The sequence below is a fragment of the Macaca mulatta genome, chromosome 16, assembly GCF_049350105.2.
Source record: "Macaca mulatta isolate MMU2019108-1 chromosome 16, T2T-MMU8v2.0, whole genome shotgun sequence".
In the NCBI taxonomy this organism is placed as follows: domain Eukaryota; kingdom Metazoa; phylum Chordata; class Mammalia; order Primates; family Cercopithecidae; genus Macaca; species Macaca mulatta.
In genome coordinates this window covers 69,809,722-69,825,360 of record NC_133421.1, presented here as the reverse complement: position 1 = coordinate 69,825,360, position 15,639 = coordinate 69,809,722, and the positions used below count along the sequence as shown (strand labels likewise).

Genomic DNA, 15,639 nt, shown 5'->3' with positions numbered 1-15,639 from the left:
TCCTAGGCTCAAGTGATCCTCCTGCTTCAGCCTCCCACAGTGCTGGGATTACAGGTGTCAGCAACCATGCCTGGCCAGAGGCAGAATTGGGACCTTGACGGTCAGGCCCCAGAGCCTGTGCTCATAGGCAGGACCCTAGAGGGCATCCCTCTAGGGTATTATTCAGGGGTGCGTGACATCCCCCTGCCCACATTCCATTGTTAGCTCCTCCCACTCCCCCCACCATCCGGGGCAGATGGTGTCCTATCACCATGGGACCCTCAGGTGACCTGTGAGGGGGTTGCCCTGCTGCAGAAGGCCAGAGCAAGAAGCTGAGCCTTGGTTTGGGAGCTGTTCTGTTGGTGCGGACTGGAGGGAAGCCTGCTTCAAGCTTCTGAAAGGAAGTGGTCTGCGGTTGGCCCCGGGAGGATGGGAGAAGCTAGGCAGAACAGAGCTTCCTGCAGAGAACACCTGCAAGCCTCACTTGGCCTCTCCCCCTCCTGCCCCAGCACTCACACTTTGCTCTTCAGCCTGTGGGGCCAGGCTCTGAGGGGGCCGGGACTCCAGGGCTTGCGAGAAAGGCTTTCTCGCCTGTGGGTGTGAATGCTGCGGGGGTAACTCTCACCATGGCTGCCACCCACCAGCAGGTGGGACTGTGCCACCAGGGAGTTTGGGTTTCCTTTCTACCCAGCAGGCATGGTTCAGTGGCAGACACCAACCACTGGCATCTGGGTTGTATTTCATAATTTGCAGGGTACTTGCAGAACCTTGTCTCATTTAAGCTTTGTAATAACCCCACAAAATAGCTGGTAGTAACTGAATTTTACAGTCACTCAAATGGAACTTTGAGAAATTAGATGAAGGTCAGGGTGAGGCAGCTGGTGAGCAGCACAGCCCGCCCTATGGTCTCAAGGCCCTGGGGACCCTTCTGCCTGCCCCTGGAGGAGTCGACACATGTTCAGAATTTGAGTCAGGGCCTCTGCTTTTTGCCCAGGGCACACCCCACTCCCATTCCCACTGGCCCCAGCTGTGGAGACGCCTCCAACAAGGGGGCCGAAGCCAGTCCTGCCCCACAGTCCCGAGGCATCCAACACTGTGCGGACTCCCCTGCCCCCTGCTGGCTGCCCATCCACTCCCTGTTGCCATCCCCAACCCCAGTCCCTGCCCCCCAGCTACTTCGCTGCTCGTCACAGCCCTTACTCTGCTGCTTCCATTCTGGGGCCCGAGTGGAGGGGTGGACCTAGAGGAGGCTGGCATTGCCAAGCCAGCAGTGGGGACACTGGACACAGGCAGCAAGGAGTAATGGAGCAGAACGCAGGCTCTGGAACCAGCCAAACCCAGATCTGAATGCCAGCCATGCCACTTCATCACTATGTGACCAGACAGATTTCCTAACCTCTCTGAGCATCCATTTCTTCAGCTGTAAAATAATGATAGTTCTTATAGTGTGTTGTTGTAAAGATTAATTAGTAGGGGAGTTCTGAGTGGTGGAAATACGAGTGGTTATTCTTGTGTTTGTACCTACCTTTAAAAACAAAATTAGCAGATCCTTTCCACCACAGCAGCTCCCAAGTTACTAGGAGCTGACTCTGGCCACACCACTCACTCTCTACCCATCTCCCCAGGCTGCTCCCGGCAGATCGGCTTCTCCTTTGTACGACCCAAGCTCTGTGCCTTCTCTGGCCTCTATTACTGTGACATCTGCCACCAAGACGATGCCTCAGTGATTCCGGCCAGGATCATCCACAACTGGGACCTCACCAAGCGCCCGGTAAGTCTGGAGCCCAGCCTGTCACAGCCACTCAGGGCTGCTGAGCGACAGAGGGGTGTTCACTCCTCTTTGCTGCTGCTGTTCGTCTGTTTAGAGGAGTTTGGCTCCTTTAAACAAGGGAGGCCGGGGTCACTGGTTCAGGCACTGATGTGGGGGAGCTAACCAAGAGAAAAGCTTGGTGCCTGTCCACAGCCCTGGGCAGAGCTCCGTCGGTGGCTGTCTTGGTCCCCAGGAGGGAGTCTGAGGATGGTTTCCTGCAGCTACAAACATAACTGCTTAAGGTACCAGCAGATAAATGTTAGATAAACAGATAGATAGATAGATAGATAGATAGATAGATAGATAGATAGATAGATAGATAGATAGGTAGATAGATAGATAGATAGATAGATAGATAGATAGATAGATAGATAGAAAGAATAGATAGAATAGATTAGATAGGTAGATGGATGCATGGCTAGGTGGGTGGGCAGGTAGGTAGGTGGATGAGCAGGTGGCTACATGGATGGGTAGGTGAATGGTGGATGGGTTGATGGGTAGGTAGTTGGGTAGATTGGTGAATGGGTGGATAGGTAGGTGGATGGGTGCCTCGGTAGGCAGATGGGTAAATGGTTAGGTGGATGAGTGGATGGGTTGGTGGGTAGGTGGATGGGTAGGTAGATGGGTAGATGGGTAGGTGAATGGGTAGATGGGTAGACGGTGGGTATATGGCTGGGTGGATGGGTGAATACATAGGTGGATAGGTAGATGGGCTGGCCAGCGAGCTGGCTATACCTTGGAGCAGTCATCCTTGCCTTTGCCAACCCTATGAGGCCCAGATGACTGCACCCCCCCTGCAGGCCCTGCATGGGCATATTTATTTCATGTTTTGAAAAGCACTTTTTCTGTGGCTCCCCCCATTATTAAGATAATACATGGTTATTGTTTAACATTTTAAAATTACAGAAAAGCCCAAAGACCAATCAAAATTCTGTGCCGTAACCCAGAGGTCACCATTATTAACATTTTGGGGTATACCCTTTTCTGTGCATTTATTGACATACGCATCTATTTTTTATAAAGTTGGGATCAGACAGGACTCATACTGCTTTATAAGAAGCTTGGTTCACTTAATATTATACCTTGGGTATAATACTAATTTTTTATGTTCACCAAATGCTTTTGAATAAGATATACCCTAAAGTCTTTCAGAATTTTCCTTTTCTCCAGCTGAACTTAGCCACTTTCCTAGCTATGTTACCATGAGCAAATTAGCTTCAGTTTCCTCATCTGTAAAAGGAGGATTAACAACAGTGTCTGTGGCGGGGCTGTTGGGAGGGCAGGTGTGGCAGTATGTGCCTGTCAGTTAGAACAGTGTCCTTTCTCTCCCTGGGGCCTATCACACCTCCTGCCTATTCACCCACCCATCTACCTAATTCACTTGGTCAGTGTCTGCCTCAAGGGGTGCAAATTTGGTTTTCTTCCAAAGGCACAGATTTCTACTAAGACAGACACAAACACAAGGAAGAAGCTGTTTGCTTCTCTGGAGAGTCAGGGCCTGCCAGCTATGTAGTCCTGATGTGTGGCTGTGTCTTCATCACAGTGCAGGGAAGGTGACTCTTTCAGTCAGTTCTACCTCAGCCTCCACCTCCCTGGGATGGGGAAACCCCGCAGAATTTGGCTTCATTTTGATTTTTTTGTTGTTTGCCTTGTCCCCACCTCTGCTCTCAGTGTTAAATATCTAACCATATAGAGGAAATTAAACCTCAAAATCACCAAAAAATGCAAAGAGCCCTTTGATCATAAAACACGTTCACTATTTACAGGACCCTGATACTTCCATTGAGCCATCTCCTTATTCACTGCCCTCATCCTTGTGCCACTTCCTTCTCTAACTAGAAAAGTACAGTCCTTCTCTAGGCGTATCTGAGAGCAGGAAATCCTCAGCTTGCTCTCCCTCTCAAAAATTGCTGGCCTAGGAAAGACAGGGAAATTCAAGATAGAAAGTGGCTGTCCCATGGGTTTGGGGCCTTATTGTTCACCGTTGCTGTTCTGGCTGACCCATTTGTGCTGAGGCCTGGCTGGCACTGACAGGATGTCAGCCCAGGGGTGAGGCTTCTCTCTGTCTGTCTCCTCCATTCCCACAGGATAGGAACAGTCGCTGGGGAGCACAAAGCCCCTGCCCATCTGCAGTGCTTGGCAGTGTTCCGCACACATTCCTGTGTGTTATTTCATCAGAGCCTCACCCAAGGCCTGGGGCCAAGTAATGGGAAGAACTGAGTTAGGGTTAGAGAAAAGCAGCTTGACCCAAGTCACCAGGAGTTTGCCATTGGGCTCTCCCTAGGTTGGGGGGCTGGTACCTCAGGGCCCCAGGCTACGGGAAAATAAGAGGTTGTCCATTGCTGGGGGAGGTGAGAGATGCTGGTGGAGCTGGGAGACAAGACGTCAGAGGTCCCCTCAGCCCCCAGATACAGGGGCAGGTCTCCTGAGGGCCAGTTTCGTCCCCCAGCCCTCAAGGGGACAACAGGGCCACACCAGGCACTCACACAGCAACTGATAGCAGCTCACATTTACTGGGGATGTGCCACCTGCCAGGCCCTGTGCCAGGAGCTCTCCTGGAATACCTCTTAATCTGAATTCAAAATAATCCCATGAGAGGCCGGGCGCGGTGGCTCACGCCTGTAATCCCAGCACTTTGGGAGGCCGAGACGGCTGGATCACAAGGTCAGGAGATCGAGACCATCCTGACTAACACGGTGAAACGCTGTCTCTACTAAAAATACAAAAATTAGCCGGGCGTAGTGGCGAGCGCCTGTAGTCCCAGCTACACGGGAGGCTGAGGCAGGAGAATGGCTTGAACCCGGGAGGCGGAGCTTGCAGTGAGTGGAGATCGCGCCACTGCACTCCAGCCTGGGCGACAGAGCAAGACTCCGTCGCAAAAAAAAAAAAAAGAAAAAAAAAAGAATCCCATGAGAAAGAAGCCTCAGTCCTGGGCTGACATCCTGCCGAGTGCCGGGCCTCAGCACTAAAGCAGCGGCAGCGAACGAAAAGGCCCCAAACCAGTGAGCCTTAGTTGCTCTCATTTTCCCCATTTTACAGAAGAGGAAACTGAGTCACAGAGCGGGATAAGTTTCACCAGGTCATATAGGTATAAAGTGGTGGAGGCAGGATTCAATTCTGTTCTGACTCCGAAGCCAGACTTTTTTTTTTGCCTACACAATTTATTAGAATTTGAAAACGTTGCTGGATATGACAAATAAATCAATTTCATTTCTATATATCAGCAAACAAATTACTATTTTAAAAGATAATCATTTATAATAGTATCAAAAACAAAGCCACCAGAAATAAAATATGTAATGAAAGGACTAGTTAAGAGGTTAAAGATCTGAGCCAGGCCAAAGCCAGACTTCTAACCACTATGCACGTGTCGGCTGTGGAGAACAGCTCCTCCGTCCTTACAAGGCAGCGAGGCCACTGCAGGGGAGGGGGCTTCTGGTTAGTGCAGCAGCCTGGTGTTCAGAGATGACACCTCAGCTCAGACCTGACAGGTTCTGCGGGCAGGTTGTATAAGCCACGTTAGCTCCTCTAAGCCTCCGTTTCCTCATCTAGAAAACGGGGACAGGGACACCCTCCCTAACGGGTTGTTCTGAGGATGAAGGGAGAATGTGGTCAAGTTGTTTTGACCACATTTTTGCAGTGTTTTGCAAATAGTAGGCGCTTGATTACTGGCGTTGGTATTAGGATCAGGGCCAAGGGTAGAACCTTCAGCACCCTGTCAGCCGGGAGAGACTGAGACGGATCACTCAGCTGCACACGGAGCCCCGGTGCTGCTGCTGGTGTGAGCCGAGGGAGCTCAGGGAAGCCTGTTGGTGAGCTGTGTCTGATCTGTAGCTTCCTGTGGCTGGAGCCTGACTCAGCCCGTCACCTGGTTCCTGAGTCAGGGCACAGAGGGGAGTGCCTGTTTCCTTTAGTGGGGGGAAATAGGGGCCGGGAGGACAGGAAAGAGTGGGAAGGATCTGTGAGGCCCAGAGGGAGGGGGCGTTACCAGAGCAGTCCCTCCCTCATCTCAGCATGGTTGGGGAGGGGCAGCGACCCTTGCCATTAAAGGGAGAGCGGGTTTGGGAGTCAGATAAACTGGGTTCAGAGCTTGACTGTACCATTTACAAGCTGGGTGACCCTAGCCAAATCTCCTGATCTCCTTGAGCCTCCATTTCCCATCTGTAAAATGAAGATAGCCTCTCAGGTAAGTGAGCAGGTCATGTGGCACCTGGCCGGGCAGTGCTCACTGAACAGCCATTCCTTCCCATCCCCAATGCCTGGTGGCACCCCCAGATCTGCAGGCAGGCCCTGAAGTTTCTGACACAGATCCGGGTCCAGCCCCTCATCAACCTGCAGATGGTGAACGCGTCTCTGTATGAGCATGTGGAGCGGATGCACCTCATTGGGAGGAGCCGGGAGCAGCTAAAGCTCCTGGGGGATTACCTGGGCCTGTGCCGGAGCGGCGCCCTGAAGGAGCTCAGCAAGAGGTGAGCAACCTCTACGTGCATGTGTGTGTGTGCACATAAACACACATACATATATGTACATGTACACACAGATACACGTGCACACACACACATAAATGTACACACAAATGCATAGACATGCACACACATGCACATGTGCACAAATGTACACACATGCAGGCACTCGTGCACACGGACACACACACGGGCACAGCCCAGGGCAAGGCGTCCACCTGGAGGAAACCTGGGCAGAGATCTTCCCACTGGGCCTGGGAAATAATCACATCTTTTGGGGGTGACTTTGGGGTTTTGTTCATGTAACCATTTGTTTACTCAAAAACATGGACTGAGAACATGCTAAGCACTGTACACCTGGCAAGGCATGTGGGCTCCAACACTGAGCAGGGCAGAGCCAGGGCCGACCCACAGGAAGCCTCCGGCTTGACAGGGAAGACTGGTGGGAAAGTCAGCAACTCCATCCGGGGGTGAGGGTGAGAGGCAGGATGTCCTGGAACCACAGAGGCTTGACATCCAGCCCAGATGAGAGGAGGACGAAGCAGAAAAGACTTCCTGGAGGAAGTGACTTCTAAGGTGAGACCTGAAAAATTAGGAAGAATTAGAAAGGAGAAGCAAAGGGGGAAAGAGCGTTCCAGACAGAAGGAATAGCACGCACAGGCCATGAACAAAGGCACCGTTGGTGGAAAGCCCAGGGAGAACTTTGGCTATGGTGAGGAGGGAAGTGGGGAGTGTGGCGAGAGGCAGGCGAGGGCCAGATGTTCCCACCTCTTCCCCATCCCAGCCAGTCATCTGGCCCATGCCAGCTTCCCTCCTGAAATTCTCCAAAGAAGACGTGATCGGGCAGGGCCCTCAGGATGCCCTTCAGGAAGCTTCTCTCACCAAGGGCCTGGGGCCTTTGGTGCTCAGGAATGGGATGTGATGCTGGGCTTCAACAGGGACTCAGGTCTCTCCATTCCTGTCATAAATGCTTCCTAGTCCTCAGGTCACAGCCCAGGCCACAGTCTTCCCAGGGCTGTGCTCTCCCGGCACCCTCAGGAAGGCAGACCTCATGTGGAGCAGGCTGCCGGTGCCTACTGCCCAGCATGGGCTTCGAGTCCACCTCTTCTGGGTTTCTGGGGGCAGGGACCAGCTCACAAGCCCCTCCAGGTTCCTCCGTCTGGCCTTCCCTCGCCACAGGGCCGGCCTAGAGAGCGCCTGTCTGAAGACTGCCTCTTCCATCCTGGCTGCAGTGCTCCCAGCGCCGGGCCTCCTCAGGACCAGGGTGTGCCCCAAGCAGGTCCCCAGGGGCTCTCAAGGGGTGCTGCAGGGGGCTCTCCCCTAGGCAAAAAGGAGAATCTGGCCCCACAGCTGCCAGCTGAGCCTTGGTCTCCTCTGCAGGGCCTGAAAGAACAGAAAGCCCTCCGCGGACCACCATGTGGGACCCTAGACCCTAGAAGGCTTCATCCCTGGAGGCTCTGCCCATCCCAAGCATCCGCGGGTGACTGGGTCTCCACCTCTTGGCAAGCGCTGACTCATTCCCCACCTCTGAGAGTCCAGAGAGACTGTCCTCCTGCCCACCTAACCAGGTGGTGAAATCTCTGGGGTCGGGTGGGGCCTCATCACCCTCCTTGGTCAAGGAGCCAGGTACCTGCACAGGCCTGCAGACCTGTGTAGACCAGGTGCCTGTGGGGTGGGTTGTGGGCCCCAGCCCCATTCACCCGTCCCCACCCTGCTGAGACAGTTTTTTCATTGGCTTTACTGACCTGTCTCTGCGAGCACCAGGGGCAGCCCTGTCTCTCTCCCTAGCCCTCCTGCTCCGTCCCTGGGCAGCAGCGCTGTACTCCTGCTATGTGTCCAGCCTGCTTCCCGTGCCTGTGAAGTCCCATGGAAACAGCGTGGGGCAGGGGAAACAGTATAGGAGCCCCTCAGCCACTGTGCATCAGGAAAGTTGCTTCACTTCTCTGGGTCCAGCTTTCCCATTTATAAAATGGGCCAGTGATTCCTCCATTCCTGTGGCCTCCTGAACAGTGGTGAGGGCTTCGTGAAGGACCTAGAGTCTGGGCCACAGATGGCCCTGGGTTAGCATCATGTGTGCCCTGAGGGCACCTGATCCAGCCTTGGCAGGGGCCAAAGGAGCTTCCAGAGGAGATGGCATCTGAGCTGAGGGCACGCAGAGTTCTTTTCCTTTTTTCTTCTAAAATGTTTTTCTTCTTTACAAAGGTCAGTGTTGCAAGCGAGGGGCATTTATGAAAGGGAATAAAGCAGACCGTTCAGTCAGCCCTTCTCAGAGCCCACCACCACCTGCTTCTGCACCTCACTCCATCCACACACACGTGTTGCCACAACACCAGTGGCATTGTGTGTCTGTTAAACTGGGGTTTAGAAAAATGAGGAAAGAGTAAAAAGGGCAGTGGAGAACCTGGCTTTCCTGGCTAAGGGACCGGTAGCAAGAGGCTGGCCGGAGCACAGCTCACTGACGCCCTTGAGGGGCTCTGGGCAGCTGGGCTTCGGGTACAGGGGCCAGAACTCAAAGGGCCCTCGAGGCCTTCGGATTTGATCTGCTACTTGTGGGGAACCACTGAAGGGTTTTGAGCACGGGGCTGTCACTTCTGATCAACGGCTTAGAAAAGACCACTCTGAAAAGACCAGGTGTGGTGGCTCACGCCTGTAATCCCAGCACTTTGGGAGGCCAAGGCGGGTGGATCACCTGAGGTCAGGAGTTTGAGACCAGCCTGGCCAACATAGCGAAACCTCGTCTCTACTAAAAATACAAAATTAGCCGGGCGTGGTGGCAGGTGCCTGTAATCCCAGCTACTAGGGAGGGTGAGGCAGGAGAATCACTTGAACCCAGGAGGCAGAGGTTGCAGTGAGCCAAGATCATGCCACTGCACTCCAGGCTGGGAGACAGAGTGAGACTCCGTCTCAAAAACAAACACACAAAAAGACCATTCTGGCCCCAGCAGAGTGCAGTTGGTGAAGGGGACAGCCCTGGGTGGCAGCTGGTGTTAGTAATTAACTCCAGGGAGCTGGGCCTGGACCAAGTCAGCCAGAGGGAAGGTTGAGAGGAGGAGAGGGCTGAGGCATGGGCAGGTCTTGGATGTCAGGGAGTCAGGGAGGAGCTGTCCTGCACTAATGGCAGCTGCCTGGCTGGATTCTCTCCAGCAGACCTAGGACCTGACTCCAAGAGCCAGAGAAGCCCCTGAGAGTGTCCTCTCCAGCCTTGGGAGGAAGCCATCTCAGAAATGCCCCACACCCTGTCCACCCACCAGACCTCGGTGTCCTTCCCAACGGCCAGGGAGCGGTGGGCCGAGGAGGAGTCGGGGCTCAGGAGACAGGTGGCACCCAGGCCCCCATCCATGTCCCCCCAATCTTCCAGCCCTTGCCTGGCCTTCTCCTTCCCCATCACTTCATCGGTTCCAGGAGCTAAGATTTGACCTCTCCCCTCATTTTCCTGTCTCCTAGAGAGCCCTCCAGATTCCTGTGGTCTGTTTCCCAGCCTCACACCAGAGGACAAAGAGGGTTCTCCTCATTGTGTGGGTGAAGAAACTGAGGCCCCAAGTAGGCCTGGCTGTGCCCCAGTGCACGAGAATTTCTTTCCTGGAGGCCAGGAGGGGAAGTGGCCTCTCACCCCTGGGCCAGCACCCTCTCCCCTCTGGCCTTGACTGAGCACTGCGGAGAAGCCAGTTGCAAGTCCTTGCTGAGAGGGTGACGGGCCCAGGGCACAGGGGCTCCTAGAGCTTCCACGACTGTGGTCAGAGGACGGATGGCAAAGCTAATTCTCCATCCAGATCAGCCCACACTCCTGCTAGCTCAGGGCCAACCTGTGTCCCCCCAGCCTGCTGTGTCCCATGTTTTCTTGGTGACAAATGGCAGCTTCCCTTCCTAGAGTGCAGGAAGTTTACTGGGGATACCAGCTTGGTAAACTGAGGGGCCAGTTGGCATCTTGGCCTATATGGCTGCTTGGTGGGACTTACTGTCTCCACCCCGGTTTGGGCTCCCCTGGACCACAGCTGAGGCCACCAGCTGGGACAAGGCCAAGCCCCCATTCCAGATGCTCCACAGCTTGCACCCGGGAGGCCCAGACCCAGGGCTGGCACCACCCTGTCCCCAGATGTCTGGGGCATCCTGGGGCAGGTTCCCAAGCATCCTCTGACTTGGAGTAACCTCCCACCGCCAGTACCCACCCAAACACACACAGCCAGGCCAGGCAGGTTTTGTACCAGGGAACTTTCTGCAGGTGTTTCCTCTCCATCTCTCAGGATGGGGCCCCCTGGATCCCTCCCGTTGGTGTAGTGGAAACTAGAGCTGCATTGGCGGCTGAGCCTTTGTTCTCTGCTGCCCCGGCCACCTCTGAAATGGGATCTGCTGTACTTAGGACACGTCTCAGTTGCTCTCGTGTAGCACGGAAACCAGACACTTTAATGTCTGTCCCTCAGCCAAACCAGGGGCCAAACAGGAGGGCAGAGGCCATATCCTGTGCATTACTGTCCCCAGCACTGTCCCTGGTATGTAATGGTGGCAATAAGGACAACAACCTTCATCTCTAGGCATTTGCCAGGTAGACAGGGGTGCAGGCTCTGGAGCCAGGCCCCTATGTTCAAACTCCAGCTCTCCCGCCTACTAGCTGTGTGACCTCAGGCAAGTGATTTAACCTATTTCCTCTTCTCAGTTGGGATTGTGATAGTACCAGCCTCACAGGATTATTGTGAGAATCAAATGAATGAATGCGTATGAAGCTCTTAGCCCAGTTCCGGGTCCCAGGTGTCAGCACCCATCCTCCTCCTTATGATTAATTACGTGTTTACTGTGAGCTCGGCACCAAGTCAAATGCTTTAAATAAGTTACTTAATCCAGACAACTCCATTTCCCAGAGAGGGAAACCCAAGGTTCAGAGAGGTTGAGTAACTTGCCCAAGGTCCCACCAGCTAGTTACCTTGAAGACCAGGCCCCAAGCCCAGGCAGGCCGAATTACGCTCCTAGCCCCTGCCCCGCCCAGGCGGCAGGTGTCTGCCTGGTGAGCAGTGCCAGGGGAATGAAAACAAACAACACAGGTTGGCCCGGGTCTTGGAAACCTCTCTAAAGAATCGCTTGTGTTTTGTTTGAAGGCTCAACCACAGGGATTATCTCCTGGAGTCTCCGCATAGGTTCAGTGTTGCTGACCTCCAGCAGGTGAGTGTCATGCTTCCCCCGCCCAGACCTCCAGAGAGGCCTCTTTCCCGGAGAAGTCAGCAGGGAAGATGGGAGGGGGGGTGTCTGTAGTTTACTGAAGACAGCAGTCTGCAGCTTTTCTGCAGCTCAGGGTGGGTTGCCCTGCTGCCCTGGCTTCCTGGGCGGGGACGGATACCCACAGCACCCTGGAATAAGCAAGCACTCCAGCAACCCCAGGATCACAGGAAGAGAGTTTGGAATACTCCTTTCTCCAGGGGGCGGGTACAGTGGAGTCGGGTCTCATTTGTGAGTCCCATTAGCCCTGAGTGACCTCAGTGCCCACGGGCTGGACGCTGGCACTGCTCAGCCTGACTCAGCGAGGTTTTCTTTTCTTGCCCACGTGGAAACTGGGGGTAGAAGTTCTCCAGGCAGGGTGCCATGGCGCCTCAGTGCAGGTGCTTGAAAAGCCTGGGGCCTCAGTTTACCAGCCCCCCACAGATCGCAGACAGGGTGTATGAAGGATTCCTACTTGCCCTCCGCAGATTGCAGACGGGGTGTATGAAGGATTCCTCAAGGCCCTGATCGAATTCGCCTCCCAGCACGTCTACCACTGCGACCTGTGCACCCAGCGCGGCTTCATCTGCCAGATCTGCCGGCACCACGACATCATCTTCCCCTTTGAGTTTGACACCACAGTCAGGTATGTGGGACACCCAGCCAGCTGTCTCCCAGCCCCACCCTTCCCCACACCCACAGCCTGGCCCAAGCACTCAGGGCAGCAGGCCTCGTTCTATGGGCAGGAGCGTATTGAACATCGGCTTTGTGCCGTGCCAAGGGATGGTGCAGTTGTTTGGGACGGCCCATGCTCTGGGCAGTCATGGCCAGCTCCGGTCCAGCTCAGGAGACAAGACAAGCTTTCCCAGGACTCCTCTGCCTCTACAGAACCATCTGTCTTCCTAGAGGTGGCTGCCGGCTCTCTGAGTGGAGCCTGCTGGAGCCACAGTGTATGCATGGGTTGAGGAGGATTGTATGAGTTACTGCCCTGTACTGTTGGCATGAGACCAGGCACAAAGTGGGCACCTGGTGGGTGGTACCTGCCACTGCCACTGCCTCTGTTGCTGAAATGATCACTCTTGTTCCAGTTATTGCTCATTATCAGCAACCTCTCAATGGAAAAATTTGTCCAGACTTCCTGCAACCCATGTGGGAGTGGAAAACTGAACTGGGAACATTAGTTCTTTTTCTGTCGGTGTCCACTGGCCGGGATTCAGCCCTGAATGGGCCTGGGGCTGAGTTTTTTAAATTATACCATCTTGGCCGGGCGTGGTGGCTCACGCCTGTAATCCGAGCACTTTGGGAGGCTGAGGCAGGTGAATCCCTTGAGGTCAGGAGTTCGAGACCAGCCTGGCCAACATGATGAAACCTCGTCTCCACTAAAAACACAAAAATAAGCCAGGTGTGGTGGTGGGCACCTGTAATCCCAGCTACTTGGGAGGCTGAGGCAGGGGAATCACTTGAATCTGGGGGGCAGAGGTTGCAGTGAGCCAATTTCATGCCACTACACTCCAGCCTGGGCAACAGAGCAAGACTCTGAAAAATAAATAAAATAAGTAAATGTTTTTTAAATACAGGCAAGAAATCTTTAATGACTCTCAAGCAGCATTTATAAAAAAATGTAGTAGGACAGACAATATCAGTGTGCATTGTGTGACATATGGGTAAGCACTGTTTTGAGAATCTCCTGTTCCAGAATGGAGAGGTACAGTGTGCGTGCATGGGTTACACAGTACGTCACAGCCGTATCATGGGTTCTGGTCAAAAGCGCTGGCCAGCGTGGCCACAGGGCAACCTCCAGCCCAGCCAGCACCAGCAGGTGTGCTGCTCTCTCCCCAGGTGTGCCGAGTGCAAGACCGTCTTCCACCAGAGCTGCCAGGCTGTGGTGAAGAAGGGCTGCCCCCGCTGTGCCCGCCGGCGCAAATACCAGGAACAGAATGTTTTCGCCTGATGCCCATCTGCTGACCCCGCTCTGAAGGCCGGGGGTGAGTGTGGCTCAGCCATCCCAGCTGGGTTTGCCATCAGCCCAGGATACTCACCGTGTCACAGCTGTGTCCCCTTGTCAGGAAGACCCTCAGATGTGACCAGAGCACCGGCCTTCCAGAGAAAGCCCAGGAAGCCCCTGTGATGTCCCCTGGCCCCCTCACCACCCCTCTGCTGCAGGAGGCGTGGCCACCACCAGATGCTCCCTGTCTCCGGGCAGACAGGGCCTTTCACTCACCAGGCCCTGGCTCACCAGCGTCCCGGCACCCCTCTTAGGGCTGCCCAAACACTGTGGAAAGGAGGCTTGGGGAGCATTTTCAATTCCACATTCCTGATTAAAAGGTCTAGTTTTTTAAGGTGGGTTTTTCCCATTCATATTTCAACAGAAAGTATTTTTTTATTCTTGATCCTACGCGAGTCACCCAAGAAATCAAGACATTCTCACCCCCAGTGGGTGCACAGGAGCCACTCAGGCCTGGCCTAGAGGCAGCGGGTGGCTGGCGGGCAGGCCACTGCTGGGACAGGGCCTGTGGGCCCACCCAGTGCCTTTCCTTGGCCCTCACTGCCAGTGCCAAACCGCCCCTCAGCAGGGCAGGGCCAGTCCTGGTGACCCCGCTTCCTCTCCGTCTCTTTACTCCTCACCCCAGTGCGTCTCGCCTGCTGAGCACACCGCTTGTGCGTCAGAGCCCCTAGCTCTTCTCTAGCCGGGGGCCTTGGCCCCATTAGGAGAAGGAGAAATGACTGGAAACCAGCACTGTCAGCACTTTGAGCCCTCCTCGGTTTAGGGAGGGTCACCGTCTTGCCCACCCCCTATCCCCGTGCCCTCCTCACCCCTCTACAGATAGGGGCGCTGCTGCAGATGCTCCAGGCCCACCTTGGTGGGTGCCTGGGGTCACACTCTGCCTGACTAACCCCTGCCAGGGCACAGATAGGCAGGACCCCAGAGAGGGCAGGCAGCCATGCCCTGCACTGTGGAGAAGTGACCTGGTCCTTTGCCCTAAGCTGTGCGGGGCGTGCCGGGGAGCTGCCCTGTGGATGCAGCTGCCGCCTCACAAAGCCATGAATTCCCACAGCATCGCTGAACTTGCCCAGCCAGGACACTGGAGACTGAAGAACTTCCCTGGAGCAGGACTGCCTTTGAAGGGGCCTTGAGGCTGGGGTGGGAGCCTGGAATTGTTTTCAAAGCGATGTTCAGACCCTCCAGGCTTTGGGGAAATGTGGGTTTGCTGGTCTCTCTGTCGCCATCCTCCACCTCTCCTGGACCCAGCAGGCCCTCAGTCCTAGCTGTCTTACCTGCGCTCAGCTTGGAGTCTGAGGCCTCAGGTGGAGATCCGCATGTCACTGTCAGAGATGAGCCCACCTCCACCCTTCCCTGGGGGCGATCAGCTGCTGAGTCACCCACCCAGCCTTGGAGCTGGATCCCTGTGCATCAGAACAGAGGCGGTGGTGGCAGGCAGGTGGAGGCTGCGCACAGCTTCTCCCGGTCATGGCGCACACCTGTGCCCGGACGCCAACGCCTCCTAAGCCAGGAGCTGGGTTTACGCACCGCCATGGCCCACATTAACGCTCCACCACAAGCCCGGCCTAGTCAGAACCCTCATTGCCCCATCCCTGAGTGGGCAGGAGCCTGGCCTGAGGAGGGCTTGGGCCTGTGAGGATTCTCTCTGAAGGTGCCCTTGGAGGCAGCAGGGTTGAGGCCCTGAGGGGCCCATTCCCCAGAAGCTGCCAGTGCTTTCTGATGCGTTGACTCTTCCTGCCTCCCCTCCCGCAGAAAGGTAGTGCCCACACTATTTTTTAAATGTTATTTTATGCAATACACTGTTCCTAGTGAGCAGGGCTCTGGCCCTGAGGAGTCTTTGCAATGTATTGAAGGAATTGCTGCCGTGTGAGTTTTGAATGATTTTGCAGTAAAGACCTGATCTTTCTCATCACTGGTCTGGCTTCTGAATTCTAACACTGCCACTGCCGGGGAGGAGACCACCAGCCATCGTTACCATCTGTCAGGGCCCCCACCCTCCTGTTAGTCCCTGGCACAGGGGAAGGCTTGGGAGGTCCGTGACAAACACTTGTAGGCAGAGGGCTTGCATGCCAGGAGTGGGCAGGGAGAAGAGAGGAAGAAAGCCCCCTTGCCAAGCCCAGGGTCTCTGGGGAGGGGTACTCACACTTGTATAACAACTCCAGCTGATCCCATGCCGGTGGCTTCTTTTCCTGTGACTTAAA

General features: G+C 54.8%; 1 protein-coding gene across 4 annotated transcripts in view; it reads left to right on the top strand.

Annotated features, from left to right (window-relative positions):
* The window catches only part of PLEKHM1 (pleckstrin homology and RUN domain containing M1), a 56,978-nt gene extending 41,628 nt beyond the window's left edge, over positions 1-15,350 (top strand). For 3 of the 4 annotated variants that reach the window (XM_077972120.1, XM_015119915.3, XM_077972118.1), the window contains 5 exons: positions 1,605-1,750; positions 6,065-6,258; positions 11,340-11,403; positions 11,925-12,082; positions 13,276-15,350. In XM_077972120.1, coding sequence (XP_077828246.1) covers positions 1,605-1,750; positions 6,065-6,258; positions 11,340-11,403; positions 11,925-12,082; positions 13,276-13,387 — 674 coding nt within the window. In that variant the 3' untranslated portion in view covers positions 13,388-15,350. Of the gene's footprint in view, positions 1-1,604; positions 1,751-6,064; positions 6,259-7,632; positions 7,821-11,339; positions 11,404-11,924; positions 12,083-13,275 lie in introns of all 4 variants that reach the window. The other variant, XR_013406967.1, reaches the window with a different exon arrangement.
* Positions 15,351-15,639: the final 289 nt, after the last annotated feature.